Genomic DNA, 18291 nt, shown 5'->3' with positions numbered 1-18291 from the left:
AAATCCTTTCTAACTAAAGGTATCATCCTTCCTTCTCCTTCTAAGAACTGAGTCAGCCACAGAACATTTGAATAAGAATTATGTTGACAATACTTACTTTCATCCTCAATGTATCCCTTCCAGTCAAATGGAGCCACTGTTGAATTAACCAATGTCCCATTTTCACCAATGGTGTTGTTGAGCTGGGAAGTAATATTTGTTTCCAGAGTAAAATTTTCTGGAGGCCACTGCAGGCATTTATTCCTCAAGTTGCCCATGAACAGCTGCAGCCCTATTAGTGCAAATACACTCAGACAAAACACAGTCAGGATCATAACATCCGAGAGCTTCTTCACAGACTGAATTAGGGCTCCCACGATAGTCTTCAAACCTGTAAATGTAAAGGAATTTTTATTCTGATATTCACAACATTTTTAAAGCATAAAAATGACATCTCCTAGTAAAGTTATAGATTTCATGCAGAAGCCCAAGTAAATGACTGTAATGTCTGTGAAATAACACTTTTGTGAAGAGCTTTTTCACTCGTGAAGATGAATAAATAGCTGAAGTTCATGTTCATTTGAAACTGTGAATGGAATGAGTTGCATATATTTCAAAATACTTGTTTTAATACTAAAACAAGTGACTTTGTTATTCATGCTGTATGTGAATCTCACATAGAAGTCTTTTTTTTTTTTTTTTTTTTTTGTCAATACCTCTTGCCCCAAACCTTTGCTATTAACAGTTTTATAACATACTAGATTTAGAATACAGTACTAAAGATCCTGTTTATCAAGAAATACTATCAAAAATTTAATGCTATAAAACTGGAGATGGTTTGGAAAATTGCAGAATTTTAAGATAATAAATCCCCCATGCAATGCCCATGCTATTCTTTATTATCTTATTCCTTTCTCTTCATTACTAAATCAACATTTAAAACAGTTCTATTTTATACACACAAAGATTCACAACAAGTACCACATAACATCATGTAGGTAAAATACACATGGGTAAGAAAACTTCAGGGTAACTGATATTCGTTGAATGTGGAGAAGAAAGCTTGACATCGTAAGATGCAAACCACACACGCTGTGTACTGCAATGTCTCATGCAAGAATCTGTTAAACTCAAAGGCTGATTTCAAAAGGAAAGAGCTCATGTTAAAAAGCAATGAATCAGAGATCTCAGTGAATTCCAATATCTTCTGATTCCTGCTTTTTTTTTTTTTTTTTTTTTTTTTTTTTTTTTTGTGGAAATAAGGCTTATGTTTAGAAAATATGAATTCAGTGAATTAAATTCAGCCTCAGTGTTTAACCTAGCTCTCACCTGGAATGACTGATATTGTTTTCAAAGCTCGGAGAACTCTGAATGTTCTCAACGCTGAGACATTGCCCAGGTCCACAAACTCTGTCACATATCTGTAATAGGGGAGTTCACACACAAACACAATGACAGGATAAAAAGGAACAGTTGGGAGGTACAAGGGGCCTAACACCTTACACCAGTTACTTCTTACCTGGGATTACAGAAATAGTTTTCAAAGCTCTCAATACTCTGAAAGTTCGAAGAGCTGAAACATTGCCTAGGTTTACAAATTCTGTTACATACCTGTAGGATTAAATCACAGTTATTCAGAATTTAGGCAAAGTTTATGCTACTTACTTGGGTCTTTCATCAAGACCGTTTTGGCGTTTTTAGCAAAAAATTAAATAGCAACAGTCAGAGGTTTACCTTTCACTGCAGTTTGCCTTTCATTAATATGCTTTCAGAGCCTTCAGTTAAGTTAAATGTCTCTGAAGTGAATCACAGTGATTTAACTTTGAAAGCCTAAATTTTATCTAAACTAGATTGGTAAATTTGTAGAATGAAGACAAAGGGATGATCCTTTTCTGCTCAGGAAAAAATGCAGGACATGAAATTAGCCTCTCTAATACTAACTGGACTAATGGCTTCTGCAGTATTTATGTTTACATCAAAATATGCATATCAGAATGTTAAAATTGTTTTAGATAAAGTAAATCTGTACAAGAATTTCCATTTGACAAAATTGATATGTATTGATACTAATTTCATGCCCTTTTTGGCCTTAATTTTCAGAAAAAAAGCAAAAAACAAACACTTACGCAAAGGTAATGACAGTGAAATCAAGCCAGTTCCATGGATCTCGAAGAAAAGTAAAATCTTCTAAGCAAAAGCCCCTTGCAATGATTTTTATGAGTGACTCAAATGTATATATTCCAGTGAACGTGTACCTGGAAAATATTAGAAAATTTAATTTAAGTAACAGCATTTTATATTCGCATTCTGCTAGAAATATTAAAATCAAATGAATTTTTTTTTTATTTTTTTTTTAGTTTCAAAACTGGAAAAGAAAGCAGTAAATAAGCAGTTTCTTCAAAAATACATTATATTCATTGTACATATTTCTGTATTTATATGGATTATTTGTGACATGTTGACATGTTCAGGACAGTGGTCCTGATCTTGTGCATAAATCAAAAGAAATAAAACTACCAAATAAATGACATATATTAAAAATTTATCTGTGACATGGTTTAAAATTATACAATGCTAGATATGTTACTGTAACCCAAGAATGTTTTGAACATAAGATACTGGATACTATCAGAATCACTAACGTCTAAACCATCTAGTAGTAAGTCTAGAAAAGGAAGAATACAATCATGCACTGAAGTCTTACTTTAGGAATACTTTTGCTTAAATGCTGTCCTTAACTGACATCTACAAATAGACAGACATGGTTCTGTTATTAATGCAGTGGTGTAAAAATGTGGGGTAGATGCTAAAGCATGAAGAGAACATGATGAAGAGATGAAGAGAAGATGCTAAAACATGAGAGAACTAGTGGAATCCAAGTACAACAGTATCTGTAAATAACTATCATTTTTCTTCTTCTTTTTTTTTTTTTTTTTTTTTTTTTTTCTACCCAAATGTTCTCCAGATGGAGTTTTGAATAATTATTCAACATTACTACGTAGCTGAGAAATGAAACAGTACCTCATGATATTTCCAGCCAGCACACATGGCTGCAGTTATTGGTATATCGTGTCCCTGAGGAACAGAGATATGGCTATCTTTAAATAATATATGCAACTTACTCTACATTCTTTGTCCAGTCCGGAGGGTTACTCATGGTCATAAATACGCAGTTGGTCAAAATAGTGCACATGATAAGCATGCTGAATAATGTAGGTAATAGTTAAGGAAAACACAATAGTAATATGTGCAATATCATATCAGCCATCATCCATTTTAAGTACAGCAAAATATTGCCATTTATGCTAGCCTGCGTAGGTCAAAAACTGACTCAAAATAGCCACATGAGGGCAGCAAAAACTAAGTAATACAACTCATTTTTGCCAAACGATTAATTTTTCTTTTAGGCATCTCTCTAAATGATGTGTTCTTTAAAAACAGTAGCAACAGAAGATAGTTTAAACTAAAGAAAGCAGTTTACAGATACATAAGTTGTATATAAAAGCCCAGAATTTTAAAATATCTTTTACAAAATTAAGTAGATAGTATTTTGTGGTTTGAGGTATATTTTCATACTTTTTCATACTTTGGACAAAACCCAAAAAACAGCAACAACAAAAACTAAAAACAAACCACACAAGCTTCACTATAGGTGAAAGAGGAATAGGAGAAGTAAGAGCTCAGCCTAAATTTTACAGAAAAGTGGTGCTACCATTAAGATCATTGCTTAAAGCTGCTGAAAGATTCCAAATAGAACATATATTTTGACTCAACATTGAAATCACAGGGAAGGATTCACCTTCCTGATTCACATAGATATGCTGGTGACCTTTGTCTAAATTGCTGAACAAGCAGTGAACACTGTGATATCTTTATTTAAGTGACTTAACTCATGTTGAAGAACATGTTGCCATACAAGCTCTGAATAGTAAAAATCACTGTTCTGTGGCTTAGAATAATTAATTACAATGCCCTGAAGTGCCTGTCCACACAGTCCACAGACAGCATTCAAGATTCTGAATTAAGATAGTTGGGAAATTCCATTATAGAAAGAGAGTTCATTTTGGTAGTGGAAAAACTTGAAGATGCCTGTCTGTCGCTTCTGTTGTCTCATAAAACAAAATACATAAAATGCAATTTGATATATTACACTCTGGTAAATAAAAAACAGTATTCTCACTTTTGGGATGTTCTTAAGAATAATGTATCAGTAATTACTATGTGAAAAAAATAACAGAAACCTCAAAACGAATTGGTGGAATAAATACTATCCATTCAGGTTATATTTTTGGTGATAAACATATATGTTTGATGCTGAACTAAAAAGAAGGATATCATGATTCTTACAGGGCTAGACAAAAAAACTCTACCACCATATATATCACATACCACAAAAACTAATTTAAAATAATGTTAAGTCACAAATGGCCGGCATTCAGAAGTCTAGACTAAAGAGGGCCTATACAACTCATTTAGTGGACAGGGTGGACAATGCTCTCTGAACAAACCAGAAACACGCAACATATTAGATTTGTCCGTAGGATCTCTTCCTTCTTCATCCTATATCCTCCAGGTATGTAGCAAATGAAGTACCTTCAAAAATTATTCACCGAATCCTTATGAATTCCAAGAACAAGGTTGGGAGATAATCTTAGCAGTTAAAGCATTTGAATGTCCTCTTAGGAGAGCCGCAATTCTAGCCCTGTGTAGTGTATTGTATGTTTACAGCTATCTATCATTCATAACGAAGGCCACAGGCAGGTTTTTGCATGTCGCTCACTCTCTGTACATAACTCACCATGTGTGTCTGCTGCATGGTCAAAGTGCTATTCTCTCTCAAAACAAACATACTTTGAAATCCTAACTCTTACCAGGCTTTCCCACATTTGAATCTCCAAAGTAACTGGTACATTCAATGTCTGTGCCACTCTTCCCTTTTCTCCTACATTTGGAATATTTGACTTATTACCTCAACCTTCCATTAATTTAATATTTTACGTTGTATATGTAAAAATTATGTAAGAATTTACCAATACACATATGTAAACAATTCTGATTTATGGTGGCTTCTTCATGGAAATATATTTTTCACACTCGTCTTATATAAGCAAGGATTAGTGTTAAAACCACTGCACAGCCTTGCGCTAATCAGTTACTGCAGCAGCTGAAGTCTCCTATCAGCTGTGTGGACTTTTTGGGAGATGGAGATTGGAAAAAAAAGATATTACCCATTGGTTTCACAGACAGCTGCTGGCAGTCATGAAATGCTGAGTAACACAGTAATTTCATGTTGCAGAGGCTATCATAGGAGTACTTAGCAAGGTACCACTTTTTCACTTGAGCATCTCCTTGTTCCTTTCTAACACTCCTTGCACTCTGCAGTTCCAGCCACTGCTGCCTGCCTTCTTTGTCTGCAACAACCACCACCTCCCCCCCCCCCCCCCCCCATTCTAACCTTTTCATCCTTTCCTATTCATTGCAAAAGTCTGGCCATCCTCCATCACTCTTGCATTGCCCTCTCAGTTGCACACTCTACCTTGACTTGAGTCAGGCAGGCAAGAAGAGAAGAATAAAAAAGGTGACATACCAGGAGGTGAGTCAGCAGAGAAATTCATGCTGTTACCACTTCCTGTGTTACAATGAATACCAACAGTGAAGAAGAACAATTGCAGAAGTCTCTGAACACTGGGGAGAGACACACTGTGCTTCTGCGCTGGGACAGCAACATCTGGCCACGTGTGTGGGCACATGTCATCAGAGCACCATACACAGAGGTTCAGAGAATTTGGAGGACATGCAGATGGAGGTTCTCCAAGATGTGCCCATTTCACTATGCTCAAAACATCTTTCTTGTTGAAAGCAAAAGGCACAGATCTTTTACAGAGGCCACAATGCCTAGCCTCTTCCTCAAAACATCAGGGCAGGGGGATTATTATTGATAAACCTCACAAGATTATTAAAAATAGTAACCCACGCTACCCTCTAATCTTTTTCTTATAAACTAACCTTGACAAAATATGAACATCTGAAATTCAAACTTTATCATAGAACATATTAAGTGGTTAAACACATTAATAGTTGCAGTGTTTGCACTACACTGAACTAAAATAAATAAATAAATAAATAAATAAATAAATAAATAAAAAGGAAAAAAACTATGCATCCATCCTTCTATTTAAGAGAAAAAAAAAATCTATTTCTCTAATTAAAATAAAAATACCTTCAATTTGATAGTGTTTGGCTGCATTTTCTCACCATCACCGCCACTGTGTCCTCAGGTCTGTCAGGTCCCTTACTGTCCCCAGCTGCTCCCTCACTCCTCTCCTCCTCTCACTGCTTTAACTTCCAGAGAGCTCAGAGGTAAAGGTCTCATGAGCAGTCAGCCTTGTTTCTTACTCTTTCCCAAATACCTACAAGACTCCACCAGCAGTCTCTAGAACAAGACTTCTGCCTTTGACTAAGCGCTCGCTGTTAAAAGTTTTACTATCATATTGAAGTTTTCATTTGGTGGCTACTTTTCCCAGTCCTAGAGTTTTGCAAGAAAGTTTCAGCAAAACATCACTCTCTAGAAACATGTATCAACTGTTATAAACATCAGGCACCAATCTCACATGCCAGACTAAAACCTAATCTTGTGCACTGTCCCATCAGTTATGGTCCCCCAATCTGTCCACCAGCTGCACATACAAATGCACTGCAAACTGCTTGCTGGATAGCTACCTATGCTTTCTGGCAGTGTATGAAATTTGGCAGAAGCATATAGTGCAACTGGGCAAGTTTGTAAGTGTGAGAAGCCTGGTGAGAACCAGGCTTCCAGGCATGCTACTGCAACAGAGATTAAAGCTGTTTATCCAGATGGCCTTAGAAAGACCCTTAAAAGGTAGGAAAAACTTAGACCTGAGATAGCTATTCCTGAGAAGCTATTTATTTACCTATTTTCCTGCAAAAGCTTTTCTGGAATTTGTGAGCACAAATAGTTTTTTAATACACATATATATACATATATTATGGATAAGCTTCATAGCACAAAAAAGAGTCAGAAGCATTTAATATTAAAGTTAATCTGAAGAAACTTTTCTGAAAAATTCTTGTAAATTCAAATCGTCTATGACAAGAATGTTTAAAAAAAATGAAAAAGATTTGAAAATTAAAAGATCAGTGGTATCTCAAATCCACCTGTAAATTTCAACAGCAGAAGTATTGAAATTCTACAGGATAGCTAAAGTATATCTACATGATATATGGAAATTTCCTAGTATTTATAGAAACTTAACATAAGACTTACACTGTAAAATAAAATTAAAATTAAAAGCTTATGGAAAACTTTTATTTACAATGAAATAGAAAGAGATATGTTTTTTTCTTTTTGTGTAACATTTTGAACCACTATTGAAAAGGATATGAATGTACCAAAATTTTAATAGCTATTTTTCTAAGAGGATTGAAGGGAGTTAAAATGTACAGGGCAGAGGTGGCACTGAATCGGAAGATTGCCTTCCCTTTATTCAATACTATAAAGGTCTGAAAAAGAGGAAGAAAAGACATTTTATAAGACATTTTATATTCAATGTAAATGCTCATTTAAAAACCTTTCCTAGTGACAATCACCAAAATTATAATTTTTTGAATAGCCAGTACACCAAAAATGAGTCATTTTCAAAATAAGGCTTATTTCCTGTACTTACCTGATGTACAAAAATATAATTTTAAATACAAAATATTTAATTCATTAACATTTCTGTAATACTGCTTTGTTTAACATCCTCAGTATATGATATATTTACATGATCTGTTTCTTGTAAAAAAGATGCAGAAACAATTAACTAAAATTATAATTGTAGTTTTGGGTTTTGGTTTCCCATCAAAACCTCTCTCTTCCTGTTCAAAATACCATAAACAGGGAAACTTTACCTGTGGATATCAATGAGGTGTTAATAAGAGAATTCTTTATACAAACTGGTTTAGTAGACTGCCCATTCCTTCTCTCTCTCTCTCTCTCTCTCTCTCTTTTTTTTTTTTTTTTTTTAATTCTATTCTGTTTCTTGGTCTTTGTGCTAAAGAGGGAAATAGCAATAAGACATCTAGCCATGACTAGGCAGAGCTCTGAGGACTGTGGACATCTGAATGCACCTTACCAGAGGAGAACAAGAGACACATCCCAGATGACCTCTCTGCAAAATTGTGGTTTGAAGGTGTGAATCTTCCCCAGAACACACAGAACTTGTTAAATTTAATTTTAACAGCTAAAGAGCCTATCAAATTTAGAGAAACATGAAAGCATGCAAGCCTTGCTTCAAAGAACTGATGATGACTTTGTGGGCCTAAAAGCTTGTATGTTTTTCTCAAATAAATCCATGATCCAAATATGAAATACTTGAAGGCAAACCCTACAGACATTGCTTTGCTTACACTGCAGTCCATCATGGCCGCAACAACATTAACAATACAGCACTGGAAATGTGGACTGTCAGGTTTCTTTTTGATGCTCAAGTGCTCTTCAGTTGCATGATCAATCAAAAGAGAATGAAAAACACTGCAGAGGGAAGGATCAGTAAGTTGGAAGAGATCTGCATGCTGTGGAAGGGATGATGCAAGGATTATGGCCTAAATTCAGGTATTGAAGAATCTGACAAAGAAAAAAAGTCTAAAATTGCTTTTTATGTTTTGTCAGAGTTGTACGTTTCTTGGATCAGCTATGATAAAGCCTCCTTTTTATCATTACGTTGCTGAAGAAGTGAGCTGTAAACTAGGATGCCAGTGGAAATGTGGGAAAGGATATTTTGATCTTTTTTGGTATCTGTGAGGTCAAGTTCCACTTCAAGACCATAGGCAAGTGGATTACAAAACTATTTCTGGGAAGGCCATTACACCGAGAAAATATACCAAGGAGGTTCAAGAAGGATGATTCTTTAGTCTGCTTATATTTGGGAAATTTAGTATTTATGGACCGTGAAGTATGGATACCAATCTCTAGGAGCATCCAGAAGATGGAGGGAGATAGGGGTTTCTAACAGTCTGTGGTGGGTACCAAGTACTGAAAGCAGAGAAATCAGGGATAATCCCTGAGGAAAAGTTAGCCCAACTTGCTGGCTTCTTCCCTGAGCTGATTCTCTGTCCTGGGTCTGCACAGCACACCTTCCAATAAAGACCAAATCCCTTAATAGTAAGGGTCCTTAATCTTCACAAGTACAAGCTAAAAATCTGTAGGAAAGATTAAGAGGTGTATTTGTTTTCTCTGCTTCTGCACAGAAATGGAGAATTTGCATATGAAACTGACAGCAATGGGATAAAGCTCGAGCTGATGTTCCTAAATTATATTTCCAGTTACAGATAACAACGACCTTTCAAGGGTAACAGGGTTTGACCTTAACTGAAGATTTCATTTTAAATATTGAAATAACCAAGCAGATGAATGATGTTCTTTGGTACAATATTCTGAGGGGAGGCAAATTTCCCCTCTCAGGTCTGTCTCCGGCCCCCAGACCTCACAGCTCATGCTCCCAGCTTCCATAGCTATGAGGTAGTTGACAAAAAGCACTAAAAATCACACACCCTACCAACTTTGCATCTAAAACTACACCACCTACATTTAGTCAACCTACATCTTTTTAAAAATCTTTGAACACAAGCATATTAAACATACATCTCTTTTCTAACATGCCTTATGGAAAATAACAGCATGCTGGCACTGCTCCAGTTTCAGTCGGAAGCTGCTGCTATTTTAGCTGTTCTACTTTCTGCTGCCCTGCATAAGCAGAACCAACAAGCCTTAAATTTCTTATCTCAGTTCTGATTCTTCACCCAAAACATCTCTGTGATGGGACCCTTGAGAATGATTCTGTTGGTCCTCTGATTTGTAGCCTTAAACACGAACTAAAATTGTATCTCATCTCTGATGGAGAATTTTCCTAAAACATGCAGGTAACAGCTAACATCCAATCCCTGTGTAAGCTTCCCTAGTGAGTCTGTGATATGGCACCCCAGTCCCAGCCCAGATGCAAGCCAGTGTGTAGGCATTGTGGATGAACATGAAGCATTGCACCCAAAGCTGCCAATACAAAGCAGGCATATACCGAGAAAAGCTAAATAAATTCTAAATAAATTATAAGATTAAGATCCGTACATTAAGGATTATGTATACTTTCTAGGGCTTAGGTTTTATAAAGTGCTTTAATGATTTTATAAAGGCAGAGAGCCTGCTCACACTCAAAGTATGCCAGTGTGGATATTAATTCAGTGAAATCCCTAAAGAGAAGTGTCCAATATGCAGCTTTTGTGTCTGTAACCTGGGCCCCAGCTCTGTAACTTCTGTCATATTTGATCTGAACCCAGACACTGCATTCTTTGCAGGGCAAAGAAAGAGGAAGAGTATTTTGACAAGATACAGCTAAGAGGGAAGAATCCACACTGAACAAAAACATAGACTCTGAGAACCTTTCAGGACAGAGAGTTCTTTAAACCTTATTTCTCCTTTCCTTCCCCCTGGTTGACTTCAAAAGTAGTTTCTGAAAGGCTGAGTGCTAATGCATTGCATTTCCACTTCCCACGGTTAGATAAACACCATCTAAAAACTCATAGCACCTTCTGAAAGGCAAGTGGTGACATATTGTTGTGCTGGTAACTTAGATTCACAGCAAATGGTTTCCTGGGGAAAGCCCTAGGGACATCTAGAACAAAAGACTCATGGCATATTTGAAATTGGCATTTTCTTGTTTTGTTTTTATCTTTTCAAACAATTTTATTCTATATAGACCTTATTTTATTTTTATTTTTTGCTTTGCTAGAACTTTTCAATTCAAAATTATTTCACTTAAAGCCATCTACAATATCTAAAATCATTAGTGCTTTCACATTTTCTGACGTAATGAAGTTAAGTGGTTTTACAGGTTCTTTGATTCTGCAAGTCAAGACAAGTCTGGGACTCCCAGGAGCTAGTGGTTTGATCAGATTAGGTGACTGATATCACCAAGTGCCAGGACAAAAGGCGACACCTCTTCTGACAGATATCAATCAACATCCTTCCGGCAAGAGGCAGGGCATGCAGTGGCAATCAGCAGCAATGCTAAATCTACATTACAGAAGGAAGAAAGTGAAGTAATTCCCATTTAATTCCAACTATCATTTCCCTCCTCTTTGATGTGTCAGCCTAGCTTAAAGACAAAATAGCCTGCCCTTAAAGTAGGGAACTAAGTGGACCAGATTTTGATGCATGCCTGTTGGTCAGATCTTCAGGGATTCCAGCTGATCTTTTCTCTATAGATAGCAGTGTGAACCTCCTTGATCCTTTGTGATGGCAGCTTGAGCATGGACAGGCAGTCACCATTGTACCAGGAACACACAGATTTGCTCTTAAACAGAAGAGGAATGTAAAAAGCAGGTAAAACTCAGGTTCATTTTTGCTCTATTTTAGACAAAATAAAGAGTATTGCAATGACTTAGAATGCTAAACTTAACAGTTCTAACAATAGGCATTACTGAGCACCATGGTCAATAGCGCTTAATTATAGTAAAATCATAAGAATATAAGAACAGATATTATATTATAATAGAAGAATTATGTTCCCAGGGTACAGTTGCTGACATTCAGGCTATCTGGAATACAGTGTAAATCTATACTACTATCAGGTGTGTGACATTGCTATAATAGGCTGTTCTGTTGTCAAACAGAGGTTGTCTGTTTTGACAGATTTTTTGTTTTTGCCTTTCAACTTCAAATTAATATTGGGCATGAATACATCCTCTTTGGTTGTAGGTTTTACATACCCAAACAGAATGCTAGCACACCTATCTGTTTATTTCTATTAACAGGTTTTCCCATTTCTAATCAAAGACTACCTTATCCAAAAATTAAGGCTCTCATACCAGCTCAACACAGTTATTTATTCCTGTCTAATTGTGGATTAGCTTATATAAAATCATGACATGTACAAACCTATTGCTTAAGAAAAGAGTCCCAAAGATGAAATGTGAAACATTCTAGATGCTTCAAATTCCAATGCATGAAAAAAATAATAGTGAATTCGTTCAATCTTGCTACAAAATTGAAAATTGCTGTTGACACATTTGAACCTCACTACTCTTACAGTGTAAGGAGGTGATCTGGAAGAATGCATTTTCAAATGGCAGCTTTCAATATTAAGTAAGGAGGGACACTCATTTTTGAAAAAAAAAAAAAAAAAACATTCCACTGACATTGGAAAAAAAGCGGTGATTCCACAGAACTTAGAGCTTTTGGCAACAGCTCAGCTCTGCTGGCCCATGATATCCTGAAAACAGGAAAAAAACAACAAACAAACAAGCAAAAAACAACCAACAACCCAAAACCCAAGAAACAAATAAACAAAAGCAAACAAGAAACCAACCCCCCTCCCCCGCTGTAGTTAACCATTTTTATACCCTATTTGCAAGTTTGGAAGCCAAACTTATATAGGTTCTGCAGATAAATCAGATATTGTATATGATATATGTTAACAGAGTTGTGAAGCAACAGTGGCATCTGCTAATCCATACACTTGTCTTAAATATTTCTTGCAAATACTTATTTCCTTCATTCTCTAGTTTCTCTTTAGACCATTATAATTTCAGATAGCTTCCCCAGGCAGCAGTTTCTAATCTCTAATCATCAGGCAGCAGCTGTCAGACTGTTACATTGGCATACTTTGTGCTGACTGACTCCTTGGCTTTAGAAGATGGAATTCAGAGAGGGGTAAAAAGAAATCTGTAAAATGGTATGAAGGTGAATGCACTGTGCATTAAGAGTCTTTTGATTCTTCATGGAGATGTTCCCTACTGCTTCAGGCTTTTCTCAAACTATTTCTCCTTCTGAGGCTTGGAGGAGCATCAGCTGCTACCAAGACTCTCAAAAGACAAGTGAAGCAAGACAAAAGTCTTTCCAGAATTCACATATAACTATGTAAGAAAATACAGGAAGTAGATATTTTAAAATCAAATTATTGATGTAAAATTGAAATAGCTGTTGGAATTTTTGTTAGGAAAATCTATTTTCCTCCTATTGAAGGAAGGAGGAAGGGAGGAATTTCTAGTGGGTGAGAAAGTTTTTTCATGTCTTTGAATGAAAGATCTGTTTCTTTTCCTATACGATAGAAGACTGAAGCACATAGTGGAATGTGCCTAGTGGAAGTGGATGTGCAGACCAGAATGAGAGAATCCCAGCAGGAATTACTGTATGTGTTATTTGCTGACAAAATTTATTTAGTGTGCAAATTAAAAGATTCTTCATTCCACATAGGCAAGATCTAGAAACTTGATTGAATATGTTCAGATAGTTTTGCTTCATTTCTTGCACCCTGTCAGACCTGCCTAATACAGTAGCTTTTCACCTCCATCCATGAAAGGACTGAACAGGTCTTCAGTTTCTAAGGGCTCAAGAGACATACCTGTTGGTCATACCAAGCATGTCTTCCCCTGTGTAAGACACAGAGGACTGGTTGATTTGACTGTAAAGGTCCAGGATGCACTGTGGGCAGGTAGGGATATAATGATGCATGATTTTTGTATCATAAACAGTCAGACACAATTAGTATGGAACTCCACAAGGCCTGCTTTTACAGAAACAGATCTTTTATCTTTGTAAAAGTAGAGCTGTGATTTAAAGATAAAACTTCGTACACTGTGAATGGCAGATAAAGGCACTTTCAGAGGCATCAAATAATAAAGATAAAAATATTGTTCTTTCACATAGTATTTTCTCTCTTGTCAAAACAGGACTCATAAATCACATAAAATTTAGCACACTAAAAGACACTTAGAATACAGCACACTGTGCAAATCAAAATAACTCCTGTCTTGATATTTATAGAGTTTTCATAACCACAGTATCTAATAATTAAACTATCACCCAAGCTAGCTATCACTATGAGCTGTAAAGCTTTTCTGCTGTACACAGACTGTAACAGAATCATCCTGGAAGGACTGCAGAGTTGTTCAAGGCCAGTTACAACAGAAACTTTAAAAGCAGCTTTACATTCTCCTTATGATATTTCCCACTTATCCTTGCACTTCTCTGATTCCATATATTTCCCTAGAATTTGCTACCAAAGCAGAATCCTGGGACCAAATTGTATTATAGATTGGTTCATGCTGTCATTTTTAAATATAAAGAACCTCAGAGAAAGTGTGTAACCCTGTACTTAGTTTAAATAACTCCTTACTTTTTTTTTTTTTAAGTTTGCAAAGTATTTCATTTATAATATATGCACTTTTTTGTACATACTATATTATTACACTTAGAATCCTTACATTTATTCAAAACCAAAGACTATTTAGTATGTTTCAGTTTTGATGTTCATATTAATTCAATTATATCAAAGGATATAAATCTGTATAAATTTTGATGTAAACTAAAAGAAAACAATGAATGGTTAATAACCACTAAGGAGATGGGTTGTGTCCTGTGCCATAGGGGACAGTGGGCACTTTGCTACTGATTTAGAGATCAGTGTACAGGAGAATAGATTTAAATTCTATTTATTTATACCCTATTGTTTAACCAAATTATGCAGTCAGTCATCATGTTACATTTAGTGCCATTTGATAAATTCGACGTTAAAAATCATACTTTTTAAAATGCATCCTTCTGTAGAGGACTCATGCATGAAGGGCACATGAGGCTAAATTTGTTCTAAAGCATGCATTAGCTAAAACAACTTTGTATAACAAGATATTAAATATTTATTACCACCTTTCTGGAAGGTGGAACGTGTATATGCCACTGGCATCTAACACTTTCTGCTATTGTATATCTAGCCCTTTTAACAATGCTCAGCTGTTTCTGCATTATTAGAATGGCATTTTCCTACATGGTTGTCAGTTAACAGATGAAGAAACAAACTGTATTATCCACTGTAAGTAAATGAAATAAACATGATGAAGCATTCCAAACATTGTCATATGAACAGGATTGATATTAGACTCACTTTTTTATTGATATAATATGGGTCCATGTCTTCCAAGGGCTCTGACACCATTCCTGGAGGTATGTCGCCATATATAAATGGAAGTGTTTTTCCTGCTTCCAAATCACTGTTTGGCTTTGGCCCATTTTCATCATCATTGTCTTTACGATCTTGTTTGGAATTCTTAGCTTTTTCTGCAGCAATACGTTGTTCAATAGCTGCAAGAGACTCTCTAGTGAAGTATTGGAAGCTGTCTGGTCCTGGTGGTACAAGCACTGGCTGCTCCATCTTTTCATCCTGCACATTTTAATTAGCATTCACTCTTCTGCATAGGAAAATTCTAAAAGAAGGCAGAAAATAAAATTTAAACAAACATGTTACAATCACTGAGTAAGAAAGATATTACATTTATTTTGAAATGCTTTTGTTTATGCAATGTGTGCTTGTAGCCCAGAAAGCTGACTGTATTTGGGGCTGCACCAAAAGAAGCACGGCCAGCAGGGTGAGAGAGGTGTTTCTCCCTCTCTACTTCACTCTCATGAACCCCCCAGTAAAAGAATGACATGAACCAGTTTGAATGAGTCCAGAATGTGTTTGAACGTGGCCAATGAAGCCACAAAGATGATTGGAGGGCTGGAGCATCTATCCTGTGGAAACAGGCTGAGTGAGTTGGGGCTGTTCAGCCTGGAAAAGGGAAGACTCTGGGAAGACTTTACAGTGGCCTTCCAGCACACCTAAAGGGGCCCTACAGGAAAGCTGGGCCTGTAAGGGAGAATGGTTTTAAACTAAAAAAAGGGAGGCTTAGATTAGATATTAAGGAGAAATTCTTTACTCAGAGGGTGATGTGTACATTGCAGCTGAAATACATTGCAGCTGAAAAGAATAAACCTGATGAGAGAAAAAAAAATCCTGTTAAAAATTACAGATCCAACATCTTTCATGCTGCTGAAAATTTTCTGATGACATCAGACATAGAGATGAAATGCGTATTTGGGCACACAATGGAGTATATTTCTCATGCCTGAATTTCATGAGGTGACTTCACTCTCTACCCATTGCTGGGGTGTTTGAAAAATGATTAGTCAACCTTTCAGGAGAGTGAAGGATCAATGCAGGTCAGTACACTTCAAAATAAGCAAGGGATGTAGAATGACAGAGAAGTAAGAATAAAAGATGTGGCTGGGAGGGGTTCATATTGACACAGATAAAAACAAGATAAATAAAAACAGAAGTTAGAGAAAGAAGCTGAAAAAAAAAAAGAAAATAGGACATAAATGGAAAAAAGAGGAGACAGCATATCAGTGTAGAAAGAATTAGGAGAGTGAAGAATGTGCAATGGAAAAATTAGGGAGAATGGAAGATTATAAGTATAAAAAAAATGTAGAGATGAAAACAAAGAAAAATTGTCAAGTAGTAAGTAATAAGCCCCCAAATCCTGTAGATCATTAATGCCAGGGTGAGCACAACCATCTTAAACACACAGAACAGATGTATTCAGCAGTGGAACGCAGTAGATAAATTATGAAAGAGGGGTCAAAATAGTTATGGAATCTGCAACCCATATTTTACCGAGGTGTATACAATCATTAGCCACAATCAGAGGAAGAGATTCTAAAGAAATAAGATTTGTCTTTGTAAAAAAATTAAAAAGGTGCTGATCTACTCGAACCCAAGGTATTAACCCATGCAGACTGTATCCAGAATCAGTTCTCTAAACCTAAAAGACCTAACCTCTTTAAACCTCTGAACCTCATTTCTAATCCTAGAAGGAATCAGCATCTTCCTTCTTCTTTCTCCATTAAGGGTAAAATGGATACAAGTGTACCTGAAGCAATAAGGATTTAAAACCTTCTCTTCCTCTACATATATAGCATTCTCCAGCCATTCTCCAGATATTCCTCAGCTCCCCGTTTTATGGTTAGGTTTACTTCTGGGAATCAAAAATTCAAGCCCCTAATTACTGAACAATTACAGACATACAGTTTGCATGCTCTGTCATTAGTTTCTAATATTCAGAAATACACTGTTGCTATTGAGAAAGAAACATAAAAACCTACAATCAGGCTTTTCTCTTCTCAGTTTATTTTAAAAAGGAAGGGACAAAGGGACGGATTTCTTACCAACTTCTCTCCCTCTGGAGTGAATGATGTATCAGAGATTTTTTTTTTCTCTTCTACATCTTCATTTGTGTTTCATTGACTTTCTGATGTGCAATGTATTGGTAGGCAAAACATTTCAAATTCTGTAAAATAAGGTACTTGGAATTTTTATAGAATAGAATCATTGTGTTTCTTCTGAATTTTCCCCGGTGACATATATTTGTATATACTTTGCAGTGTATGGATTGTTTTAAGACAGTTAATTCCAGAGCACACTCAATATACTCTGTGCACAGACCATCTGTAAACCACATTCAGAAGTCTGAAGTTGTTCGGTTGCATCTGTGCTATTGCACAATGTTGATCTGCCCATGCATATTAAGTCTGAAGCATCTAGAGCTACACTGGATTAGCTACTCACACAACGACCATCTGGGCAATATACATGCAATTAATTCAGCACTTCCATGATGGATCTGATTTACTGTACACCTTACATAGTCATAAATCTATGCATGCTTATGGAATAACTCCAGATCAAATATCCACAGAGCTTTAAAAAAATCTAGTCTTTAAGTTTCACCTAGGTAAATTTACTAGGCAAAATGAAGGGACTTGTAAGCAGATAGATGGAGAAATGGTGTCTCATCTAAAAGTGATGCCAAAACAGTTGCATGCTGGCCTATGTGGAAGTCAATTAGACTATACTTAACTCTCTGAAAAAGAGGCAGGTTTTGACAAGGTTTTTTTCCTAATCTGAAAAACATTAGCTGTTTGCCATTAGCTGCTTTCATGATCTTCATTGCCATAATAACTAACAGTAACAAAAGTTTCCAGAGAATTTGCTCAGGATGATCTTGGCATACTGCAATACTGCAAATACCTGAACTTTAGTAAGCTAATTTATTTCTGTAATTGATTTATGAGCCATAATAGTGTGCTTCTATATTTGATCTTCTGTGACGACACTCCTACATTTAAATTCATCATCCATTTGCCATATAATTTAATGAATGTTGAGACGTTGAAGTTCCAGTGGACCCTATGTGATAGAAATGTAGGATTTTGATCGTAACAGACGAGTTTAAACAACACTTATGATACAACAGGTTTCATTCATACTTTCACCTACAGAAACACCTACATAAAGTCTTCCACGATCACTTTTCTGTCAGAATGCTGAGATGAAACCTAACCTCTAAAAAAAACAAACAAAAACTCTTCCTGCTTCTCCCACCCTTTGAGGTGCCAAAATTCTCAGCAATATAACTTTTAGTATTAGTTAGCATTAATTTTAC

The 18291-nt window shown here is 36.0% G+C and overlaps 1 protein-coding gene across 1 annotated transcript in view; it reads right to left on the bottom strand.

Moving 5' to 3' along the window:
* Window positions 1–15182, bottom strand: part of LOC311210830 (sodium channel protein type 1 subunit alpha) — a gene marked incomplete at both ends in the record, with an annotated part of 68614 nt that extends 53432 nt beyond the window's left edge. Inside the window, 6 exons of the mRNA XM_084289037.1 lie at window positions 98–370; window positions 1309–1400; window positions 2106–2234; window positions 3102–3182; window positions 7367–7500; window positions 14916–15182. Of these exons, the coding sequence (XP_084145163.1) occupies window positions 98–370; window positions 1309–1400; window positions 2106–2234; window positions 3102–3182; window positions 7367–7500; window positions 14916–15182 (976 nt within the window). The remainder of the gene's footprint in view (window positions 1–97; window positions 371–1308; window positions 1401–2105; window positions 2235–3101; window positions 3183–7366; window positions 7501–14915) is intronic.
* Between the last annotated feature and the right edge of the window lie 3109 nt (window positions 15183–18291).

Source organism: Netta rufina (assembly GCF_964035555.1).
Source record: "Netta rufina genome assembly, chromosome: 6".
NCBI classification, from domain to species: domain Eukaryota; kingdom Metazoa; phylum Chordata; class Aves; order Anseriformes; family Anatidae; genus Netta; species Netta rufina.
Note: the sequence above shows the minus strand (reverse complement) of the source record. Positions and strands in the feature narration are given on the sequence as shown.